This window comes from Phasianus colchicus, chromosome 4 (genome assembly GCF_987193195.1).
Source record: "Phasianus colchicus chromosome 4, bPhaCol1.hap1.1, whole genome shotgun sequence".
Lineage (NCBI taxonomy): Eukaryota > Metazoa > Chordata > Aves > Galliformes > Phasianidae > Phasianus > Phasianus colchicus.
This window is the reverse complement of record NC_143439.1, coordinates 49,580,624-49,602,604: the sequence shown is the minus strand read 5'-3', so window position 1 is coordinate 49,602,604 and position 21,981 is coordinate 49,580,624. Positions and strand designations below refer to the sequence as shown.

The 21,981-nt window shown below is 36.0% G+C and overlaps 1 protein-coding gene across 5 annotated transcripts in view; it reads right to left on the bottom strand.

The window, feature by feature from the left end:
* Positions 1 to 21,981, bottom strand: part of ATP8A1 (ATPase phospholipid transporting 8A1) — a 98,239-nt gene that overhangs the window by 66,975 nt on the left and 9,283 nt on the right. For 2 of the 5 annotated variants that reach the window (XM_090139496.1, XM_090139498.1), the window contains 8 exons: positions 15,190 to 15,304; positions 13,562 to 13,661; positions 12,334 to 12,432; positions 10,466 to 10,511; positions 6,878 to 6,918; positions 3,201 to 3,274; positions 1,310 to 1,379; positions 585 to 712 (listed from right to left, as the gene is read on the bottom strand). In XM_090139496.1, the coding sequence (XP_089995622.1) occupies positions 585 to 712; positions 1,310 to 1,379; positions 3,201 to 3,274; positions 6,878 to 6,918; positions 10,466 to 10,511; positions 12,334 to 12,432; positions 13,562 to 13,661; positions 15,190 to 15,304 (673 nt within the window). Of the gene's footprint in view, positions 1 to 584; positions 713 to 1,309; positions 1,380 to 3,200; positions 3,275 to 5,914; positions 5,989 to 6,877; positions 6,919 to 10,465; positions 10,512 to 12,333; positions 12,433 to 13,561; positions 13,662 to 15,189; positions 15,305 to 21,981 lie in introns of those variants that run through there. The other 3 variants (XM_090139499.1, XM_090139500.1, XM_090139497.1) reach the window with 2 other exon arrangements.

Genomic DNA, 21,981 nt, shown 5'->3' with positions numbered 1-21,981 from the left:
TGAGGCTGTCCATCTTTAGAGAAACATACTTTCAGTAAGCTAAGGTATTAAATGTCTTTAGGCTACTTAAATAAGAGAGTTTGTAGTACATAGTAATGGATTCAGTTCCTCTAACAATAACAAAAACAAACAAACAATAAGATAATAAAGAACAAACAAAATAAAAAACCCTGTAAAAACAACAACAAAATCATACAAGAAATTTCTTATGTACAGATTATATAGTACATAATTAATAGACAAGGAATGAGTGAGTTACAATGTGAGTTACGTACTAACTACAGATCCCCAAACTATTAGAATTTGGTTCATACACCCTTCTATTATTAATAGCTATTGATTTCTGAAGATCAGCTAGCATTAAAACTCAATCTGCAGACATCAGAAGATTTTACAATTGCAATTTTCTGAAGAATAAAGACTAATAAAGAATATATCAGAAATGGTTTTTTTTTTTTTTTTTTTTTTTTAACCTCTTTAGACTATAGAATGAAGACCTTACTAATTATATTTGGAGTAGTTTAACAATATGTACTTATGTACTTATTGAAACCACCGAGATCTTTCTCCTTGGATTTACATACCCATGCCCATCCAGTCTGATGTTTCCAACAAAGTCATACAGATGTCGGTTTGGGCTCTCACATTCAATTCTGCCAGAGAGTCTCATCAAGCTTTCTATGTCCTTTATTTCTGATGTTAGGGGCAAACCCTGTAAAAAAATGTTTGTTATCACATTTAAAATTACTTCCCAGTTTACCATTCTACGTATTTCAAATCTGACAGTGCAAGACCAGAAGAAACCAGTATTCCTGCGGGAATAAAACAGGACCACTACATTTTACAGAGAGTAAAAGTCACCTTGGTATTGTAAAATATCATGATGAAGACAGGGTCATGGACAATCATGTAATTCAGCAATAATGTCCGTGCACAGACACTGCACGCTCAGTTAAAATCTGCCATTCCCTACCTGCCCCTCAAGGACAATACTAGCACTAGCAGTTTCTTTCTGCAGTGCTTTTGTCTCTATTATCCGCTAAAAATAAACATACCTGAACAACAAATCCATCCACTTGTTCACTCATAGGAAACCCCCTGAAGTGCAAGAAATATCTTAAGGTTTAAACATTCATTCCCTTGCATTTAATGCAGGTAACAAAAACATTTATGAGATAGCAATAACCCATGGCTTTTTATTCAAACTATTAAAATTTCACAGCCTTCTAAAAGGAGCACCTAAAATGTTTTATAAGCGATAATAGACTAAAAATAATATTGGAAATATTCTCAAAAATGAAATTCCTACCTGTCGAATTTTTAAGTTTGTCTCACCATCTAAGTTAGAGGTTTCGATGTAGCACATAGCTTGTGGTTCACTATTAAGAAAAGAAAAATCCTTAATTTTATATTACAATGTCAAAATTCATGAATTTCCTTTAATTTTCTAATATCTGCTTAGGCAATCAGCTTTTTTTTTTTTTTTCTTTCCTTATCAAATCTTGAGAACTAAAATAATATACAGTCAAATCTGTGAAATTGCCAACAGTACTTCACATTGTCAGAAAAGTTTGCCAGAAGTTACCTTCTCAGATGAAACTCTGCTAAAAATGCAGTATAATGTTACTATTAAGTTTTTACAAGAAATTATATGTAGTTTAAATATGAAAGATTTTTCCAAAGTGTTCTCTTCCATTTACGTCCATATTAGACATAATAGACTCTTTATGCAATCTAAAAACATTTTTCAAAAATGCATTTTTTTTTTAAAGTTTATCCAGAAAAATCACAGCTTTCATATTTTATCTCTTTGAGATACACTGATATATGGCTTATGTTTTACACTTTTTTCAATACAATTTTTTAATGTGTAAAACACAGCAGTGATTTTGTATTTTGTACAACACCTCTAGACTTGAATAATACACAACCATTATGGAGTGTTAATTAGGAAAACAGAAAGAAAGATAAAATGACTTTTCTGCAAACAGAACAACAGGTAAAACAGGTCAAGATTTTTGAATAACTCCACTCATCCATCTTCTGCATATGAGGACAGAGCACTTGCTGTTTATAACTGTGATAAATTAAGATCCTGTAAAGGACCAGTAGAGACATAAAACAAACAAAAAAACCCCCAAAAAACCCACACCTTACAACTTAGAAGAATTAATATTTACTCTCTATACCACTTTGAAATTAATGTTTCTCCTTCTTTCTAGCATGGAATTCAAGAGTCAAGAGCTTTTTTTGAGTTCTTCTTAATACAACCATAGCTACTGATAAGTCACAACTTTATTCTGCAATCATTCAAAAACTACAGAGGTCATTCTAGCATATTTTTGAGAAACAAAAGCATCAAAATGTACCAAATTATTGTCATAAATTCTTCTCAGGAAAGTATTTTCTTCTTAGCAAACTTTTCTAAAAATGTAAATAACTTCTGTCTAGATTGTTTGGCTGGAATCACCTGTGTAAAACACTACTACAATCCTATCATTCTAATTAGTAAAGAAACCAAATCAAAACAAAAAAAACCCCACCCAAACAATGTTTTTGTGAAGCACTTTTAAGAAAGACTAGGGCAGCAAAGACATTTCCAGTGAAACACATGCTCCATTGTAATTACTTTAGCAGATAAGCAGTAACTTCCAAAGTAAACGAATTACAGCTGGATCAAGGCAGGCCCATTGATTTAGTGAAAAAAAAAAGTTCAGTAACAGTGCAGACAATAGCATAAAGCTGACATGTCTAGGAAACATGCATTTTGTCACAGTACACAAGAACAGTGCTGCTTTTGCCACTGCATGCAGCAGAGAATGTGCAACATTCAAATTTGTGCAGAGGGTCCTCTACCAGTCCTACCAATAATAATCCATATTCTTCACTAAAAATATGAGTTAGTGTTTTACTCTGTGTTTATTTAATGACAACTTTTCTAATAAGATTTCACAAGGATAGTGTAAAATCTTAAAAAGAAGGTCTGGAACAAGTTCTTGCTTCTTGGAGCGTTATCATCTATTTACACTTTAAAGGATCTGCACTTGCATCAACTGTACCTTTTCTAATTTTATAAATGCATGGGTTTTGCTTAAAAAAAGATGAACGGCAAAGCAAACACTATCCACACATAAGCATTCTTTATAGTTGGTATATGAGGACCCACATACACACATCCTGTGCAACTGGTTTATTCTAACCTTGACGACAGACTGATGAGATCAGCTGGGAGATGTTCCCCATTGGTCACTTTCACTACTTCCCCTACTGCCACCTACACATCCCAGTTTGAAAATGATTAGAACAGAAATATAAGTGATAGGGGAAAAAAATAAAACAAAAAAGAAAACAAATGGACAAAGACAAAAAGACAGAGTTTGAAATTATTATACAAACAATATATGTTAATTAAAATGTCTGATGACATTTTTTTCAAAATCTATTTTTATCAGGTCAGAAATTAAAGAATTCAAATATTTCCATCTCTATTTAAGTGGATCACTTTACTTTAAGGCACCAATTTTAGGCTGCAGAGAACACTGGCATTAAGCAGAAAGCATAGAATCTCAACTGACAAAAGATTCTAACCACTCCATAAACTGTTTAAAAGCAAAACTAAACCAAACCACAAAAAAAAAAAAAAAAACCATCATCCAGCAACATATCTAAGAAGCTGAGTGAAAAGAACATGCTAAAAATGATTTTGTATTTTCTGTTTTTGTTTTATAATCTTCAATTTCCAAATAACTTGCAAGAACAAAACAGATTTTAAGTCTTATAGGACTGTTATTTCCATTGTAAGAGACAGCATGATCTTAATTATTTTAGGAAACTGTAATTCTCCAGAAACCACCAGCACTTTAAAAAAAAAAACACAACAAAAACACATTTCTGTGAAATAAAATCAGGACTGTAGACTTGCATCACTTCTGAATCCATCAGTTGTAATTGGCCATCAGTAAACGGCTGGAAAGCAAAACTGTTAAAACAGTCTTCCTGGGAAATGTGTCACTATGTGAAGACAATAATTGGAGGAGACTACACGCTGGTGTGCAAGCAGAATTAGAGGTAATGTAGTGGCACAAGGCTCTCTACAGGAGGGCTGCAACAGGCCCCTAGTAACTCAAGAAAGAAAGTTGTTTTAGCTGGAAAAAATACCAGAACTGGATCCAGAATACCAATCAGGATTCACCTCAGGATTCACTTTTGCATGTTTGATCCTAGAAGAAAACCCGATAGGAAAATTCAAGGTGAATAACAGTTATAGAAAGGACAGCATATTCTGACAAGAGGGGGGCAAAGTGATGCGAAGCTGAGGTAAGTCCTGACAAGTCCAGTAGCAGCTAACTATTATTTCAACTTATTAACACATGATTTAAGATTGCTGTTGAGGGACAAGGCTTGGAAAGAAGTATTTGAGGGAGATGGCAGTCTTCTAAGAGTAAAACAACAGCTGTAGAACACTGCAACAGTCCTCCAGATTAAAAAGGGAAAAACAGTGAAGAAATCTAGAAAAAGAGACAAATTCAGGAGCTTAATCAGGAGGACTACAAAGAAGGTGCTCTGAGATGATGTAATGTATTTTGCAAGACACTGGAGTTTGCATGAAAGAAGCTATTAGCAGGCCAAAACGTTGTTGCTGCATGGTATGCCATATGTAAAGATCTTGGTGGTGTGGCACCAACAAAACTTACAAATGCTTCTCAAAGTGCAGAAATAACACATTATTAATTCAGAAGATACTGAATAGAACAGCATTTGAAGTTACAATAAACATTCAGATTGAACAAAGTCAGACTTTACAGAAGAGAATTTACAGAATTATCCGGCAACTATTTGACACTGGATAATTTAACAGAAATGTTTTCAAAACTACTACATTTAATTTTGAGATATAATGGAAAATGGCATAAACACATGCTAGTATGCACCACAATCTGTCACTGAAATGCATAGGATCCTAACCCTATTAATTGTATGCATGAGTACATTCGTTCACTTCAGTGGACTTGTAGAGGGCTTATGCCTAACCTGTAATCATATGTGTTACAATAATACTTCCACTTCTACCAGAAAAAAGATGGCTGTAATTGCATAGTAATCATACAGCAATTAATCAAACTGCAATTGAACATGTTTAAATAATCTTAATTTAAAGCTCACAAACAAAAAAAACAGCAAAACAAGCTCTTAGAATATATTGTCTATTGACCTGATCAAATAGATGTTGAAAAATGTTCATCTTCCACATAGTAAGATGTGGATTTCTTAAATAAGACTGTCCAAGGAAATGATGATAAACAATCTCTGACTGTCCATACAAAAACAATTACAGCATCACATGCTATGAAGTCTTGCTTTCAGGGCTGAAATTATTCAAAATATATTTTATAGAATTAAGTGAATGCTCAGCTCAAAGACAGTGCCAGTTTGACAGGCCACATGCTATGTTCACGATTTTTTCTACAATTTAGCTATCAAATGTCAATCAAATATCAAATATCAATTAAACCACAATTCTGTTGTCTGCAATATACCAATTTTAATTTATTTATAGGATGTAATTTGTTATATACATACCAAAAAGTCAACCAGGTAAAATACAGCAGTGGATGTCCAAGTTTTAAGCAGAGAATCAGCCCCTTTTAAATTAGTATGTGATTTTTTTCATAGAGTTTATTTTCTCAGGGGTAAATAAAATGCCAGTATTGTTTGAGAACAGTTATTGACACAATTTAATGAAACACTGTCTGAAATGACAAAATCTCAAATGAACAAAAGATAACATTTAAGAGTGGTGGCATTTTTGTTTATTCCTTATTTCCTTGGAGCAATCACAAATAAATAAATAAATAAATAAATGCAGGGTAGAGAAACCAGCCTCTACACTATAAGCATCAGTGGGCATCTCTACCTTGATGAGAGCAGTACAGTGTCAGCAGGTATATACTCTTTGCCTTTTATTATAACTATATCTCCAACATCTACCTGAAAGAAAACTGGGAATTGGTTAATGGTCTCAAACAAAATATGTTATCCCTCTGTTTTAAGCACAGTAAATATTTACCTTGCTGAATTTCCTAGAAACACTGGTAGGAACTCAAAACACTTTAGGCATTAGGTACTTAAAGCCCTTGAATTCTTTGGAGATCTCTTTAATAGGCCTAATCCTGACGTTGGATATGCATTCTTTACTTTTGCTAGTTATCGTAATAAATATTTTATTAGAACACTGAAGTTGAATTGAGGAAGAAATTAATCTCCCTGGGGTCATATTTCATGTTGCATCATGCTAAAGCCCTTTACCTGGTTTCTGCAAAGATTTCATCAGAATTGTAATCTGAATCTTGCCTCCAAATTATTGATGATGAAATTTTACTCAAGTTTTCAGGTGTGGAAACCAATAGATGTAAGAGATAAGATGGACAGCACATTTACTCCTTTAAAGTTACCTCTATTAGTCCTCTCCTTTAATTAAGGTTCTTATGCTTTAAGCCCAAGTAATTCTGCAGACATAACAAGTAATTAGTTTCCAGAAGGAAGCTTCCTCCTTGGCACTCCAAATAATACTAAGGAACTGTACAGCTTTGCCATATATGTGAAATTTTCCTAGTTAACCATATGAATTAGGTGACTTTTAACCTAGCTTAAGCGCTGTCATCTAATAGTAGTTTTGGCTGACTCACACCATCAAAACTGACTTGACTGAAAAGTACATTTATTTTAAACGCAACAAGCATTTAAAATAAAATATAGTAGATGATACATTTCCCAACATATCGGTTAATTCTTATCAATGATACAGATTTGGAGAAATAAAGCAAGTATCAGATGTGCATTATGCTCTACAAGTCACCATGAAAATATAAATACACACCTTTTCCCAGTGGACAATCTCCCATGCACCATTTCGTAGTACTGAAAAAAAGAAAAAAAGAAGAATTCTCCATTTGCACACTGTAACTGCAGTATACAAGTTTGTGTTAGTTTCCTTATGAAAAGCCATTCAGATGGAGCACATTTACAGAACATTTTAAAGCATACCTTGTTTCCATAATTTTCAGTCAAGCATCTAAATTATACAATGCATAGAAACGTACTATAAAATGAGTAAGAAAATTCTACAGGGTTTGCTCAATCAGATACAGATTGCACAATAACGTGAGGTTTTCTAAATAAGTCAGTAATTGGAATGAGAAATTTCAAAGTAAAAAACATGATTGGTAAAATATCAATTCACTAACATATTTTTTCTCATTTTAAATACAAAAAAAGTCACCAGCAGGCTTCTCAGGATTCAGCTGTCCAGACTACTGGCATGTCACAAAACAAATTAATATTGCAAGCACACTCTTCTACTCTAGTTTTAGTACTCTAAAGTTGAGTAATACTTGTTACTATGACACACACAAAAAAAAAAAAAAAAAAAAAAAAGCGCTAATTTGCCATTTAATTGACAAACTTATATTTTCAGGGAACAATAAAAGTGTCTTTTATTTTTTTTAATTGGCATTAATTACAAAGCTATTGAAGACTGACGTGCAAGAAGTAAATTAAAATAAAGTTTATAAACAGGTATTAATACTAAGACAGCTACAGCAGACTGCTCTCTTTCACTGTGCCTCCCAGCTTTCAAAGTGCCAAGATGCTTATTTAAGTACCTGATCAAAAAATCCAATTCTTATGAAATTATGTCTTAAAAAAAATTATCAAAATCTAGGAATGCACATTGTTTATATGTCTAAGTCTTCCTTGTGGTTCTATTCAGATTGACCCCTCTTGAATATCTCAATTTCTGTAAGCCATTAACTAACCCGCTTAATAATTCCTTATTAAGAGATTAGTCCTTTTACTCCTTCCCCTAGATTTATTAATCCTGATACATTCAGGCCAATAGTAAATGGAGCAGTCTCCATTACAGATATTAAGCATGCTATTTTCATGACTGTCTCACCATTGGCTGGTCATTACACCAAATCTTATCCAACAAACCATTTCCATTCAATGGAAAACTACAGATCTACAGTGAGTACTGACTGTAATAACATAGTAAGGAATTTAATACAGTTGGTAACTGTGTCACCAGCTACCTAAATCTATCCCCTTGTGTCAGCAGCACTGTTTGTGGGGCCATGGTATACATTAGATGAGAGAACTGATAAGGGATGGAAAAAAAAAATAATGCACACACACACACCTTTCAAGTTTCAGTAGTAGCATAACTAACAGTGAAGTTCTGCTCACTTGAAATGTAAATAAGCTGCCAGACATAGCTAAGAGCTTCTAAAAAAACTAGCTGCAGAAGCACTTTGACTGCTGAAATAGATCCCAAGGCTGTTTTGCATGCAGTCAAGCTGAACTAACAGACTACTGCTATTGCAAAGGGAAGGTCCTGTTCTGCACTCACCTCAAGCAAAGTGTATAGCTTTATGTGCCCCTAACGTATGCTGCTTTCCCAGACCCCTTGATTAGCCAGTTTAAGCTACCAAGTGGAAGGAAGCTTTTCTTGTTAGGTTTGTTTTCTACTCTAGCTAGTTAAAATCAGCTCACAAATGGATGAAACAGAATCACAACACAGTGACAGACCTGAAATCTCAAGAGTATTCTACCCCACCTTGCTCCAATAAGGACTTAAGTGCAATTAACATGCACTGACATTCATTTCAGTACCTTTTCTTACAGAGGAGAGTAAAAACAGTACTGCTATGAGTTTTTCATGTAATAGATTACTAGCCCCGTAAAGCCTTCTGCAGCCTGAATTTCACATTCATACCTCCCTTTTGTCAGATGTCTCTAACAAACCGCTTTCAAAAGCATGCTCCATCTGCCCAATAGAAGACTACTTTAACACAGCACAAAAATACATGCTTCACCACCCCTGTGTGCACGACTGTGTCCCAGTATTTATGCATGCATTTTGGGGAAATAAAATCATCCCTAATATAACCTAATAAACCAAAATCATTTGTAACAGGCTTTTTTTAAAAAAAATAGTAATTACAATTTAGAAAATTAATTCCTTAAGGCTGAGATAAAGATGGTCTTTTATGAACAGATAGATGAAGGCAAATCCATACATGCACAGGTAATATGTTAACAATTTTCTTTGTCTGAAGGACAACTGAAGGTGGAGCTGAATATATAACATATTATGCACATAACCACTTTCCAAGTTTACAGAATTGTTAAATAAATGAAAACAAAACTGCAGATTACATTAACTTCTTAATTATTCTTCTGACAATACACCGCATTTGACAGTACACTTACTTATTGTATTAGCAGTACACTAAGATCAGTATTAGGCTTACGTGAGCTCTGCATTAGCTAAGCACTAGTAATATTTTGTGTATCCTTACTACATTTTCAAATTCTAAGATGCTCTTCTGTATGGAATATTGAGAAATCTTCAGAACAGTCACCAAGAGCCTAATGATAGCTAATCAAGCAACAGAGGTGAGAAAGGCAGTAAAAGCTAGTTTTCTACTCATTTAAATCTCTCTACACTTGGGAGAAAAATTTGAAAAGCACTTGAAGATTCATTATTTGTTGGTTTGTAATCTCAAAAATCTCTTGATTGTTGGCTGCAATCTCGAAAGCTATGAATGTCTGTAGATATCCAAATTTTTTTCATCATCAAGCTTTCCTTTGTTTCTGTCTCTCTCACTTTTTCTTTAAATTATAGGCAAAAGTTATACTACCAGCACTGTCAGCCAACCAATTTGTGCCCCTGTCCAGTTTCTTGACACATCCTATTGAGCTATAAGCTCTGTGGTTTCATACATTTTCCCATGTATTTTCATGGAACAATTCACATTGGAAGGGACTTTTAAAGAACATCCAGCTCCAATGCCCTGCCATGGGCAGGTAACCTCCCCACTACATCAGACTGCCCGAAGTTCCAACCAACTTGTCCCTGATCACTTCCAGGGATGGGGCATCCATAACTTCTCTAGGCATCTCATTCCAGCGTCTTAACATCCTCATATTGAAAGACTTCTTACTTTTATCTCATCTAAATCTTTAACTTCAAAATCATTACTCCTGGTCTTATCATTACGCACTATTGTAAAAAGTCTCTCTACATCTTTCCTATAAGCTGCCACTGATGTACTGAAAAGTCTCCCCAGAGTCTTCTGTTCTCCAGGCTGAACAACCCCAGCTCCCTCACTCTGTCTTCATAGGAGAGGTACTGCACCCTCTGATCACCCTCACAGCCCTCCAATGGACCTGATTTAACAGGCCCATGTTTCATGCTGGGGTTCCCAGAGATGGGTGTAAGGCTAATCTGGCTGCAAGTTGTTATTTCAACTGTTTAAATTCCAAGTTTTAAAAAGACAACAACTGTACAAGCAATTTCCAACTCATTTCCCTGTGTATTCAGCAGTTAGGATTATCAACATTTGCAAAACACTTCAAAACAACCAAGACAACCACAATCAATAAACTTTAAAAAGTTTCCTACCTTGAGTTTGTTTCTTGTTCACTGCATTATCAGCTTTATGCCTTTTCTGAATCAAAAAAGCATACTGATTAAAGACTTCTGTTGACATGATAAAACTTTCACACACAAGATGTAACACTCATTTTTTACTGCTTGCACTCATAAATGAACAGACTTAAAAACATTTTTAAGAAAACTGTGGATTATTTGCATAGTCTTGATCATCTGGAAAGTCACTCCCAGTTCTAGGCTAATAGTATTCTATTAAAATGCCTCTCATCTGAGCAATCAATATTTGAACAAATTCCTTGTACAAACATACGATGTATTTACACTCCACAACTTCCCTGCAACTTGAAAAGTAACAGTTTAATTTCAATCGCTTTCTGAGCTATGCTGGGTGAAAAATCATTAGAAACAGACAATAATCTTGCATTGCCTGTCACAAGTTTTGCTAGTACTTCTGAATTATATATGTAAAACATATGCTGTTTGTGAATAATGCCTCCTACTAACATCATCTATTTCTTGTGATTACACTCCAGAAAAGGAAGCTTTTGGTTATTCAGTTATTTAATAAACTGAAAAGCCAGTTAAACCTGCTTTAATATCAGGTGAAGATAACTATTTTTCTCACTGAGTAAAGAAATTAAAATATAACTAAAACTAAAGAAAAATGGAAAAAATGCTAAATATTTTACTATGGAGCTTTCCAAGGAAAAAACTGCTATTGTCACTGTCAGTCAGATATTCCTGCAACAATACAGGAAGTACCTACATGCTGAGGCAATATAAGATTAATAGAAGGAAAAATAAGTTTTGACTTGCCTTTGGACAATTCTGTAGCAATTAGTACCTTTTATTTTTAAAACTGATATGTGTAAAAACAAACAACCCTGGACCGTTACCCTGGCTTTTGCTTCATGCGAAACTGAACACATCAAATTGCAAAGAGCAAATGAAATAAAGAAACAAATGACGTAAAAGAGGAGGGAGATAATTTTAAAAAGGACACTCTGTACAGTAGCAGCAGCCTCAGTTTTATATTTGCCTAGACACTGACAGATGGTGCAAGTCTGTAAGCATTAACAGCAGAACAGTTAAAAATATCTGAAAGAGCGTGAATTGATTTTATGGCTTTTTAAAAGTGATTTTGTTTATGTAAAGGGAAAGCAACAAAGACACGTAAGGAGAAGCTGCCTAGTGGGCAGCAAATAGTGTAAATGCAAAACACAAATCCAGCCACTCCCTGTTTTGGGGAAGGGAGGTAGTGAAAATACCCCAAAAACCTTTGCTGTTATTTCAAGTTTTATAGAAAACGTTATAATCTAGTACCTCATTTAGAGACAAAACTTAAGCCCAGCTCAAATGTGAAAGTAGTGGGAATAAAGGAGTAATGGTAGAAGAAAATACATTTTTTCCTGCCCAAATAATTATTTAAAACTTGTTTTATTCTAAAAAAAGTTCAACTTTCTATGAATTCAGTAGCTTCCAACATTCCATTAGCTGAGTCTTTGACAAAATTGCAATATTCTCAATGCTCTGAGCCTGAGTGGTTTCTGTGGAGTCAGTAGAACTTAGCAGTTTTGGTTCCAGCTCATACTTTACCTAAATATGCTTGTACTATATTAATGAGAATTTTCCGACTACAATCAATCTATATAATAAACAGTCACTGATTTCCCATGTTATTGTCACTCTTGCATGTATTAAACACACAAATTGTAACACCACATTCTACAAGATTCCATCTTCTGACATAAGCAGCTTTATAAGCTTTCAAGAGCATTCAGAATGGCTCAACAGAAAATTACTCAAAAAGGTTTTTTGCAATATAATCTACAAGATATTTGATCGTTATTTACAAAATACGATTATTAAATACTTACAATATCCTCTATTATCTCCTTCACTGCCGCTACGGCTAAAATAAATAAGAGAGGGACCAGTGTTGTGTAACGGCCTGTTGGTGATACATCTGGAATTTGCTATTATAAAGAGAGAGAAAAAAATTGTGCTTGAATTCCTGGTTAAAACCATTTTTAACACAGTAAATAGAACTTTCAATTTCTCTTGAAAACATAGAGGTGACAACTAGTTTCGTTACTCAGACAAGGTACTAATTATTTCCAAATGAGGGGTATTGTTTTAGAATCAAACAAAGATGATACAACAAAACATTTTAAATTGAACAGTGTTCAGCAGTTACTTTCAGAGGTTTTAGTGTCTCCAGAAGATTCACCTTCATCTTTTGTGTTTCAAACTAAATTTAAATATGTATTCATAAAATATGATTAATTTTTTTAGTTTAGTCTAACAGAGTGGACACAACTACAAGGTATTTTAAATTTCAAGAAGATATTTTGTATTTTACTACTAAACTAATGAACAAATATTGAAAAGCTACACAACTCTAAGAAATCCGTTTCTGCTAAGCAAGTAAGGGCACAGACGATGCAAGTGAATATGTTTGTAAAATAAATGCTGAGAGGATGCAGCTACTTATGTGATACATATTCATAACTATCCATAATTATCTTTATATTGACTAGAGTTGTTAGTGGCAGCAATGATTTATCACAAGAGTATTCCTGCCTTCTCCTACAAGAACAGGCAATGTTGCCCATATGACTACAATGAGATTTTGCAGAAGAAGTGGAGTAGTAAGTAGTGCCTCAGTGTAGTTAGAACACATCCTCAATTTATCATAAGAGGTTCACAAAAACAGTCAATGTTATTTATTAGACATTTATTTTTTCTTTCACTACATTGTGTCTCTGAAAGAAAACACAGTATTATTGTATATATGCTGTGTTTCTTGGAATAAGATGAATATGCATCTATTTTCAACATTACCCTAGATCACATTTTAAAGCAGCTGTGTGGAAATCCAGCAGAAAGTTAATGGACAACTTTCTGTCAGCTACAGGGCAACAGTATCCACCACTTCTCCAGTTATTTCTTCCTTTTCATTTCTAGTCACACATGTGCCTACACACCCCCATTCTAATGGCACATTATTTTCCAGGCAAAATATGAAATCAAAGGGGCACCATATTGTACCCTGGTTCTATTACCCTGTACCTCTTACTCCTGCTAGCTTACTAATGTTCTTACCTGAAGTAATGCAATAAAAAGAAAGAAAGCATTGGCAGCTCTTCTGAACTGGGAATAAAGGAACCTTGGCAGGAATGTGATAATGTTGTACTTTGCAGTGCTAAGACAAAAAGAAAAAAATATATACTATTATTACAATATGAAAAAAATTCAAATGTATTCCTTCCCTCTGTTATACAAGCTTTCAAATACAACAGAACCTTCTGTGATTTCTGTGATAGCAAACAGTTTTTGCTTAAAAGAGAAACCTGAAGACATCTACAAACCAGCCACCTAAGGAAAGTGCCCATCATCCACAGAAGCCATAGTGTGCTTCAGTTTCGAGGCAAGAAGTTTCCTTGTCACCTCTGCTGTGACTTGGTTACAGGAAACGAGGGAAAAAAAAAAAAAAATAAGAGGAGCAGGAAGCAGGGAATTGGTTGCCCTGAGGAATTAGGACAGGACCTAAGCTCACAGATCTTACACCCCAGAACAATACCCTATCCAGCAAGCTATGGCATACACTTGGTTATCAATTCTGCACCATGACTCATGTGCAGAAAAATTCTTGGGGAAAGCATTATCAGTTGAGCTAGCATAATGAGAAGGGTGCTACATCAAAACTGAAGAGTTGTGGAGCATCTGTTTCATGCAGGAATTTTTGTGATTCAGAGCATGCTGAAGACTAAAAAAACCTTAAAAAACCTTACAGGCTTAACAATATTTAAATGGCATGTTTAAGAAGCTAATAAAACTAAAATATTCAATAACGTACAATTTTCCTACAGTTTCAATAATATATAATTTTCCAATGTGGTCTTTCAATATCTAAACTATAGGGGTACTGCAGGAAAGAAGGCGACAGGCTCTTCAGCAGAGTTTGTGGTGAGAGAACAAAGGGGAATGTTTCCAAGCTTAAGGAGGGTAGATTTAGCCTGGATACAAGGAAAACACCTTTTACAGTGAGGGTGGTGAGGCACTGGAAGAGACTGATCAAAGATATGGTTGATGCCCCATCCCTAGATGCTTCCAAGGCAAGGCCAGATCAGTCTCTTGGCAACCTGACCTAGCTGTGGTGTCTCTGATCACTGCAGGGGAGTTGCACTAGCCGATCTTTAAAGGTTCCTTCCAACTCAAAGCATTCTATGATTCTATATTCATTAAAAGAAAAACAATATCCTTCATCAAGTGGAAAGTATACCTTTAAAAGAAAACAAAACAAAAAAACTCTTGATCAGTACTGGTTATTAAATGAAATTCTGAGGGTTGGAATAACAAAATATATTTAATCCTAGTGTAATTATCTTAGTGAAACTTTCACTACGTCAACCTTGGTCCAGTTATCCAGAGATATGCTCAAAACCAAAAGATAAACTGAACTAACCAGAAGAATAAATCCATACTCTAGAGATACGTAAAAGCCGCAGAAGTTCCATTAAGAACCTTCCTACTCAGAATTTAAAAATTAAAAAGGTCAGCTTTGTATATGAAACAGTTTTTACTATTCTAGTCATTTCTCTTCATTCCTCCCTTTGGAGTCAGTCTAGTGATCTAACGAGGTAGAATAAACAGAATATTTTCTTTGATTTTGCTAAACAGTATGCAACCTTACCAAGCCCATATGTATTAACAAAAATATAATTTAATACCTGACATGATTATTACAGAACTTGGTTAACTGGGGCTGATTGATGAATATAGTTCTCAATTCTTCTTGATCAGCCAGAGAAGTTTTCTCTGAAACATCATCTGTCTTCTCATAGCCTGTTAAAAAAAAAGAAAAAAAAAAAAAGTAATATAAGTAAGTAAATGTACACATACACATACAAGATTTAGAGCACTTCATGACAAAAAGATCCATTCCGAATGTGAACTCAATTTACTTGTGTTTCTTACAATAACAGGTAATGTTCATTTTAAAGCACATTGGTGATTAGATATGAGGATAAAACAATATGGTCAAGAAGCCTTGTAAAGCTACAATAATGAACAATAATCTACTGAATTAACGAGTGCACTCAAATAGCAGAATAAGCTGTGGAAAAATGAAATGAACTACAGTCTGTGACTGACAACCTCTTTCACTTCTCCTGAAGTGCCCCCCGTACTGGGGCAAACAAATGTTTTAAAAGGAAGACACTAAAAGTAGTAAATGAACACTAACATATGAAAAGAACAAGAATCACAGAATGGCCAGGGTTGGAAGGGACCTCAAGGATCATGAATCTCCAATCCCCCTGCCACACGCAGGGCCACCAACCTCCCCATACTAGACCAGGCTGCATCCAACCTGGCCGTGAACACCACTAGGGGTGAGGTAGCCTGTTCCAGCATCTCACCACTCTCTCTGTAAAGAATTTCCCCCTGACATCCAACCTAAATCTTCCCTCCCTCAACTTAAAACATTTCCCCTTGTCCTGCAGTTATCTACCCTTTCAAAGACTTGACTCCCCTCCTGTTTGTAGGCTCCCTTTAGGTATTGAAATGCTGCAATGAGGTCACCCCGCAGCCTTCTTTTCTCCAGGCTGAACAAGTCCAGCTGCCTCAGCGTGTCTTCCTAAGGGAGGTGCTCCAGTCTCCTGATAATCTTCATGGCTCTCCTCTGGACCCTCTCCGTCAGCTCCCTGTCCTTCCTGTACTGGGGGCTCTAGACCTGGACACAGTACTCCAGATGGGTCCTAGCAAGAGCAGAGTAGAGGGGGACAATCACCTCCCTGTCCCTGCTGGCGACCCCTCTTCTAATGGAGCCCAGGATACCATTTGCCTTCCGAGCTGCAAGGGCACATTGCTGGCTCATGTTAAGTTTTTCATCTATCAAGACCCCCAGTCCTTCTCCACAGGGGTGAAGAAGTTCAGTACCATACTATAATATCAGTGATGAAAAAGTAGTTATCTGTTAATGATGAGTATCATTAACACAGATGATCTCCACATTGCGTACAGGCCATTCAACAGATTAGTTTCCAGATTTGCATGTAAAATGTTAACACTGTTTGTTGCAGTGGGCATTCATACAACTCATTCAATTCTTCTTGATCTGTTTTCCTGCTTTCTGCCCAATAAACACATATCACAATTTCTCCTATGTGCCTCTTTTAAACTGAACTGTTTCACAACTATGGTAGTGCAACAATTAGAGTTTCCGTAAGGATGCGGAAGTAAACTTCCTACCAAAAGCTTGGAAAAGTTTTTCCGTTAATCTGAATGGCAGAAAAACAGTTCACTATGAGTATGTCTGAAAAATGAAATTAAACGCAAAAAGTACATGTCTAGTACAGCTATCTCAAATCAAAGTGACTCACCAGTTCTACTTATTTGCACAAATCATCTGTTCTGAGAAATACTCAGAGAAAATTCATCGTCACAGCCTATACAAAGGCAAAAAAACAACATGGCTTACCCTAAGTTAAAAGAATTATATTCTTCCAGTCCTCAGGGACCACCCAGACCAGCACAATGCCTCACAGATAACTGGGAGAGGCATATTGGTGCGATCAGCCGGCTCCCTTAGCACCCATGGATACATCTGAACATGCGAGCAGAGTCTGGGCACTGCTGCATTTCCTGTTAAGTGTTCCTGAATCTGATCCTCCTCCACCCAGGTAAATATTTCTTGCTCCAGACTTTCCCACCAGTATCAGGGACCTGAAGTTCCTGATATTATTACACAGGAAATCCCCGCTACTGTGTTCACTCATTGGAATTAACTTCCTTCCTTCCAGCTCTCCAGTGAAAGGCACACACCAACAATTCCAGTCAAGCTTCAGTAAACATCTTGAGAACACCCTTCCAGGCAAACCTAACAGATTTGGCTCACCAGAGGGGCCCGTACACCTCTCTTTGCCTGGAGGAACCTCACAAATGCATACAGCAGACTAAGCAAGCCATTTCCTTCTCCTGTCATTAACCCTTAGAAAAACAACCCCTACCCCTGTCACACAACCAACCAGCTGTGCAGGACCCCAGCACACAGCTCCATAAACACGTACAGCTTGACACAGACACAACTTTAAGAACATGAATTTTTCAGTCATCACAAGTACACAGAGTCACGGGTTATACTCCTATCTGGGTCCAGCACACAGCAAGCACACCTTTGTCCCAGGAACACAGCACTTCCCATTTGCTCCATGAAGGAATGAATGTGGAAAAACAGCTACTGAGAGAGAACACTGGTGAAAAAGTTGGAAACTACTGTCTTAAAAGTAGCACTCCAGCTTGACTAAGCTCAGGAAACAAGGAGAGTTCACACATTTGCAGAATGCACTACTCTATTTTTACAGTGCTAGTTTTGAAGTTTTTGCAAGTATAAACCTGCAGTCCTGACAGTGATAGAGGTAACACAAATGTTAGTAGGCATTAAATGTAATATCTGTTTGTTTAAAACACCAAGGAATAGACATTTAAACACCAGTATTACGGCATTTATTTGTTCTTCAAATAAAAAGCCAGCAAAAAGATACTTAGGAGCATCATAAACATTCACTACTTTCTTTTCTATTGCTTTGAATTCACATTTCTCAATCTGAACTTAAAAAGGAATCTCTGGAAGTAAGTGCTGAGCCTCACAGACAGTCCTCTGCAGCCTGCAGCTTCAGTAAAACCATATTAGACTGCCCTGAAAGCTTAATGGTTACTCATCTCCTTCATGTCTCTGCCTCAGCTCTGAAATACACTCACCAGAATACAGAGACTACACTGCCACACAAAACTAAGTATCAAGAAAGTACAGTTTGTCTTCCTCATTTGTGTCTATAAATGTGTGTGTATATATGTATATAAATATCTAAGAAAATGTGTATGTATATATACAAACATCTAAGAGTTCTTAACTACATTACTGAAGTTATCACGTTGACTAAAATGGTAACTATGCTTAATTTAAATGTTTCCCAAGCAACGAGAAACAATTCCCTTTGAAATGGTCTACTTTCATATATGATTTTCAGAAAGAATGTAAAGAGAAAATAAAAGTGTTGAAATTCTAATTCAGCATTTGACAAAGGTACGCTTCATCCTACTCTCCCACACTGCCATCTCTTTAGAATGCATCACCCCTTGGAATGCTATCATCACCTCTTGCTCTCACTGTCTGCCCAAGAACTTGAATTAAGTGTTAGCACACGCAGGTTTCAGCCCCTATGCAGCTGCTGTTTGCCTGAATTAGCAAGAGATGCCTTGTAGCTGATCAAAAATGCAGCAAGCTTTCTTGCCAGGAAGCTGCTCCTTTTCAGAGCTGCCCGAAGTCAAAGACTTGCTGCACATCTGTACAGCAAACAACAGCCCAGGCACCATTTCTGTGCTCTCTGCACACCAAATGTCTTCAGGGACACTCAGCCTGGATGCTATGCAGGCCAAGCCTGGGACTCCCCTCCCCCTTCTTCTCCCCAAGTCTATACATCATGTTTTGTAGGTGAAACTTTTCACTAATTTCTCAAGATATTGGATCTCTGTAACTATCATTTTGAGAGCGAATGGGCATTTCTCTACATGATGCAGCCATTTTAACTGCAACAACGTATCTGTTGCATTCTGCATCTTCAGAAAATGATGAGTATTTCCAATTTCTTCCACATTTCATCCACACTCATGTAGTACAAACATATTAAGTCATAAAAAGCTGTACTTAGTCACAGTCATTCTTTCAAATACGAACTGCATATCTTCAGTATGTTTTATTTATATTAGGTAAATACAGAATTTGGCAACAAGTTGTTGGCATTCAGTTGGCCCCATATAATGTCAGGCACTGAAATACAAAGTAGGACATCGATCAAACTACACTCACAAACTTGAGTCTAACTGCAATAAATCACACCAGACTTTTAAGAGCTATACTTCTATGAAATTTTAAAACAAAATTTATGGTTAGAGCTCAGCTGCTGCCTAAGCCTCAGTGCACCAGGTTTCATAAAAGCTGACTGCTTTGTCAAAAGGAAGCCACTAAGTGCTTTATTTCTTCCTCGAAAAGAGCAAGAACCCGCTGGCACCAAACCAGTTTGCATGATGAACTCAGTCTACTAATCAAATACGCAGATGCCCATCTCAAACGTTGTCTGAAAGTAACCACAAGAACAAAGGGAAGCACATCCACCAGATCAACCCTTGGTGAAAGCAGCTATGATTTTAGCAAAGGTGGTTTTCAAAGATGCAGTTAACAAACCAGCAAAAATTAAAGATGGCTGCTCTTCTGTAATTCATTAAAAGGTTCCAAGATGGCATAACAACACTGATCCAAATATTCAAAAAGTTGATAGTGAATAAAAAAACCAGACAGGAATCCAGACAGGAAAAATAAAGATTACAAAACACACAGTCAGTATCAAAGCATCAAAGTATCAAAGCTGTGACAAATATCTGATAATGAAAAAAATACTGTGAGGATTATGAGTAAGAACCTAAGATGAAGCAATTGTTCTAATCTCCTTTCAAAAACATACACAACTATTGCTGTGTTACAGATGTCAAAACTGACACCGACTGAACTTGTTCATTGTTTGTTCATCGCGCTAAGGGTTCAGAGAAGTACTGTCCCAGGGTTAAAATTAAAGGCACCATCACTCTACATAGGCTCTTATCTAAGGACACAACAAACACAAAGGTAATAATACACAGTAATAATTTTGAAGATTTACAGTGATCAAGAACAAAACAGGAAACGTGGCGCTGCTTTATGTGAAACCTGGCATTCAGAAAGAGCAAGTAACACCGTAAGACTCCTCATCCTTTTCATAAATTGTTAGCTTGTAACACTACTGTTATTTAACCAGAGAACTATCAGACAGATACTGTGACACAAGTTCTCATGTGCCCCCACTGACAGAAAAGCATCTGACTTGAAAAAATTTGCAAGTCAGCACTATTAAAAGAATAACTGGAAATATCAACAAGTCAAGAATCATATCATAGAATCATAGAATGGCCTGGGTTGAAATGATCATCTAGTTTCAACCCCCCTGCTATGTGCAGGGTCACCAACCACCAGACCAGGCTGCCCAGAGCCACATCCAGCCTGGCCTTGAATGCCTCCAGGGATGGGGCATCCACAACCTCCTTGGGCAACCTGTTCCAGTGTGTCACCACTCTGATTTATTATGCAGGAATGGCATGTTTTAAAACTAATTTCTACTTCATATTCAGAATCACATTTTCTGATAATATATTTTGATTTTTTAAAATTTAAATTTATGACCCAACAGCGTCAAAACCAATAAAGATGTGCTTCAATATCAAAGGCAAGTAATTATTACTCCAATAAAAAAGTTTGTTTGTAAAACTACTGCATAAACTAAAATTAATATCTTGTTCTGCACTCCAAAGTTTTTTTGCTAGCAAAACGCAGAATGTGGAAGCTGTTGATGAATAAACACAAAACCATAAATTTCATTCAAAGTTGCTTAAATAACAGATTTTGATTGAGGATTTCCTTTTAAGGAACTGTAGTAAAATACACATGGCAGCAGGAAAAGGCAAGAAAAAACTGGAGACAGTTGCTGTGAATTCTGAGAATATGGAGACATGGCTGTCCTTTGTCAGGGTATAAGCAACACCTGAAATAAGTTCACAGTAAAAAGTGTACTTTGTAAGGAATAAATATTTTAAGTTTTTCCAGTAAAAGGTAACAACTTCAGCAACAACAAAACCCAAATAAATAACCACTGAAATAACAACAAAAAAGCTGAACAATCAACTTGAGCATTCTCCAATAAGAGAACCCATTAAAGACCATGTTTTGCTTCCAACAAAACTTCAGAATAGGCAACTACATTCTGTTACATCATACTTGCAGAGCCTCTTTCTAAACCACATTTGGTAGTAAAGTCTCTAAATTAGCAGTTAAAACAACAATAAATTCTAATCTCTGTACAAAAAAGTTTGTACTTCCAATTTTTCCTTCACATAAATGAAGAAATAGATGGAAGGTAAACACAGACAGATTGTGCCATGGAAAGAAAGGGAAGGAAAAATAAATGACCATCTCACTGAAATCAAAAGAACTATTTTAATACACTTTACTTAATGATTAATAACATTATTTTATTCTCAAAGTATGGCATTCTAAAGCTTTGAAAGCTTGATTGTGTAGCCAAGTACTCTAACTCACATTTCCAAAGAACACAGCACAGTTCAAAGACAGCCAGTGAGACTGAAAAAGTGTGTCACAGTGCCACAATAAAACTTTGATAAGAGAACTGGCACTGAAAACCTGACTTCTGCACCTCTGAGAAGTCAAAGAACAGAAGGGAACTGCAACTGCAATCAGCTGCTCTGACCTACTGCTGCTGAGGCTGCCAAGCCTGCACTGCAACTGGACCCAAATTTTCCACTCCGACCCACTGGGAATCTCAACATAGACCGCAAAACACACTTGTCAGGAAAAAGTACCAATAATGAGCATTATTAGGTCTGCTAAAATGCTACACAATCACATAGTCCAGAAA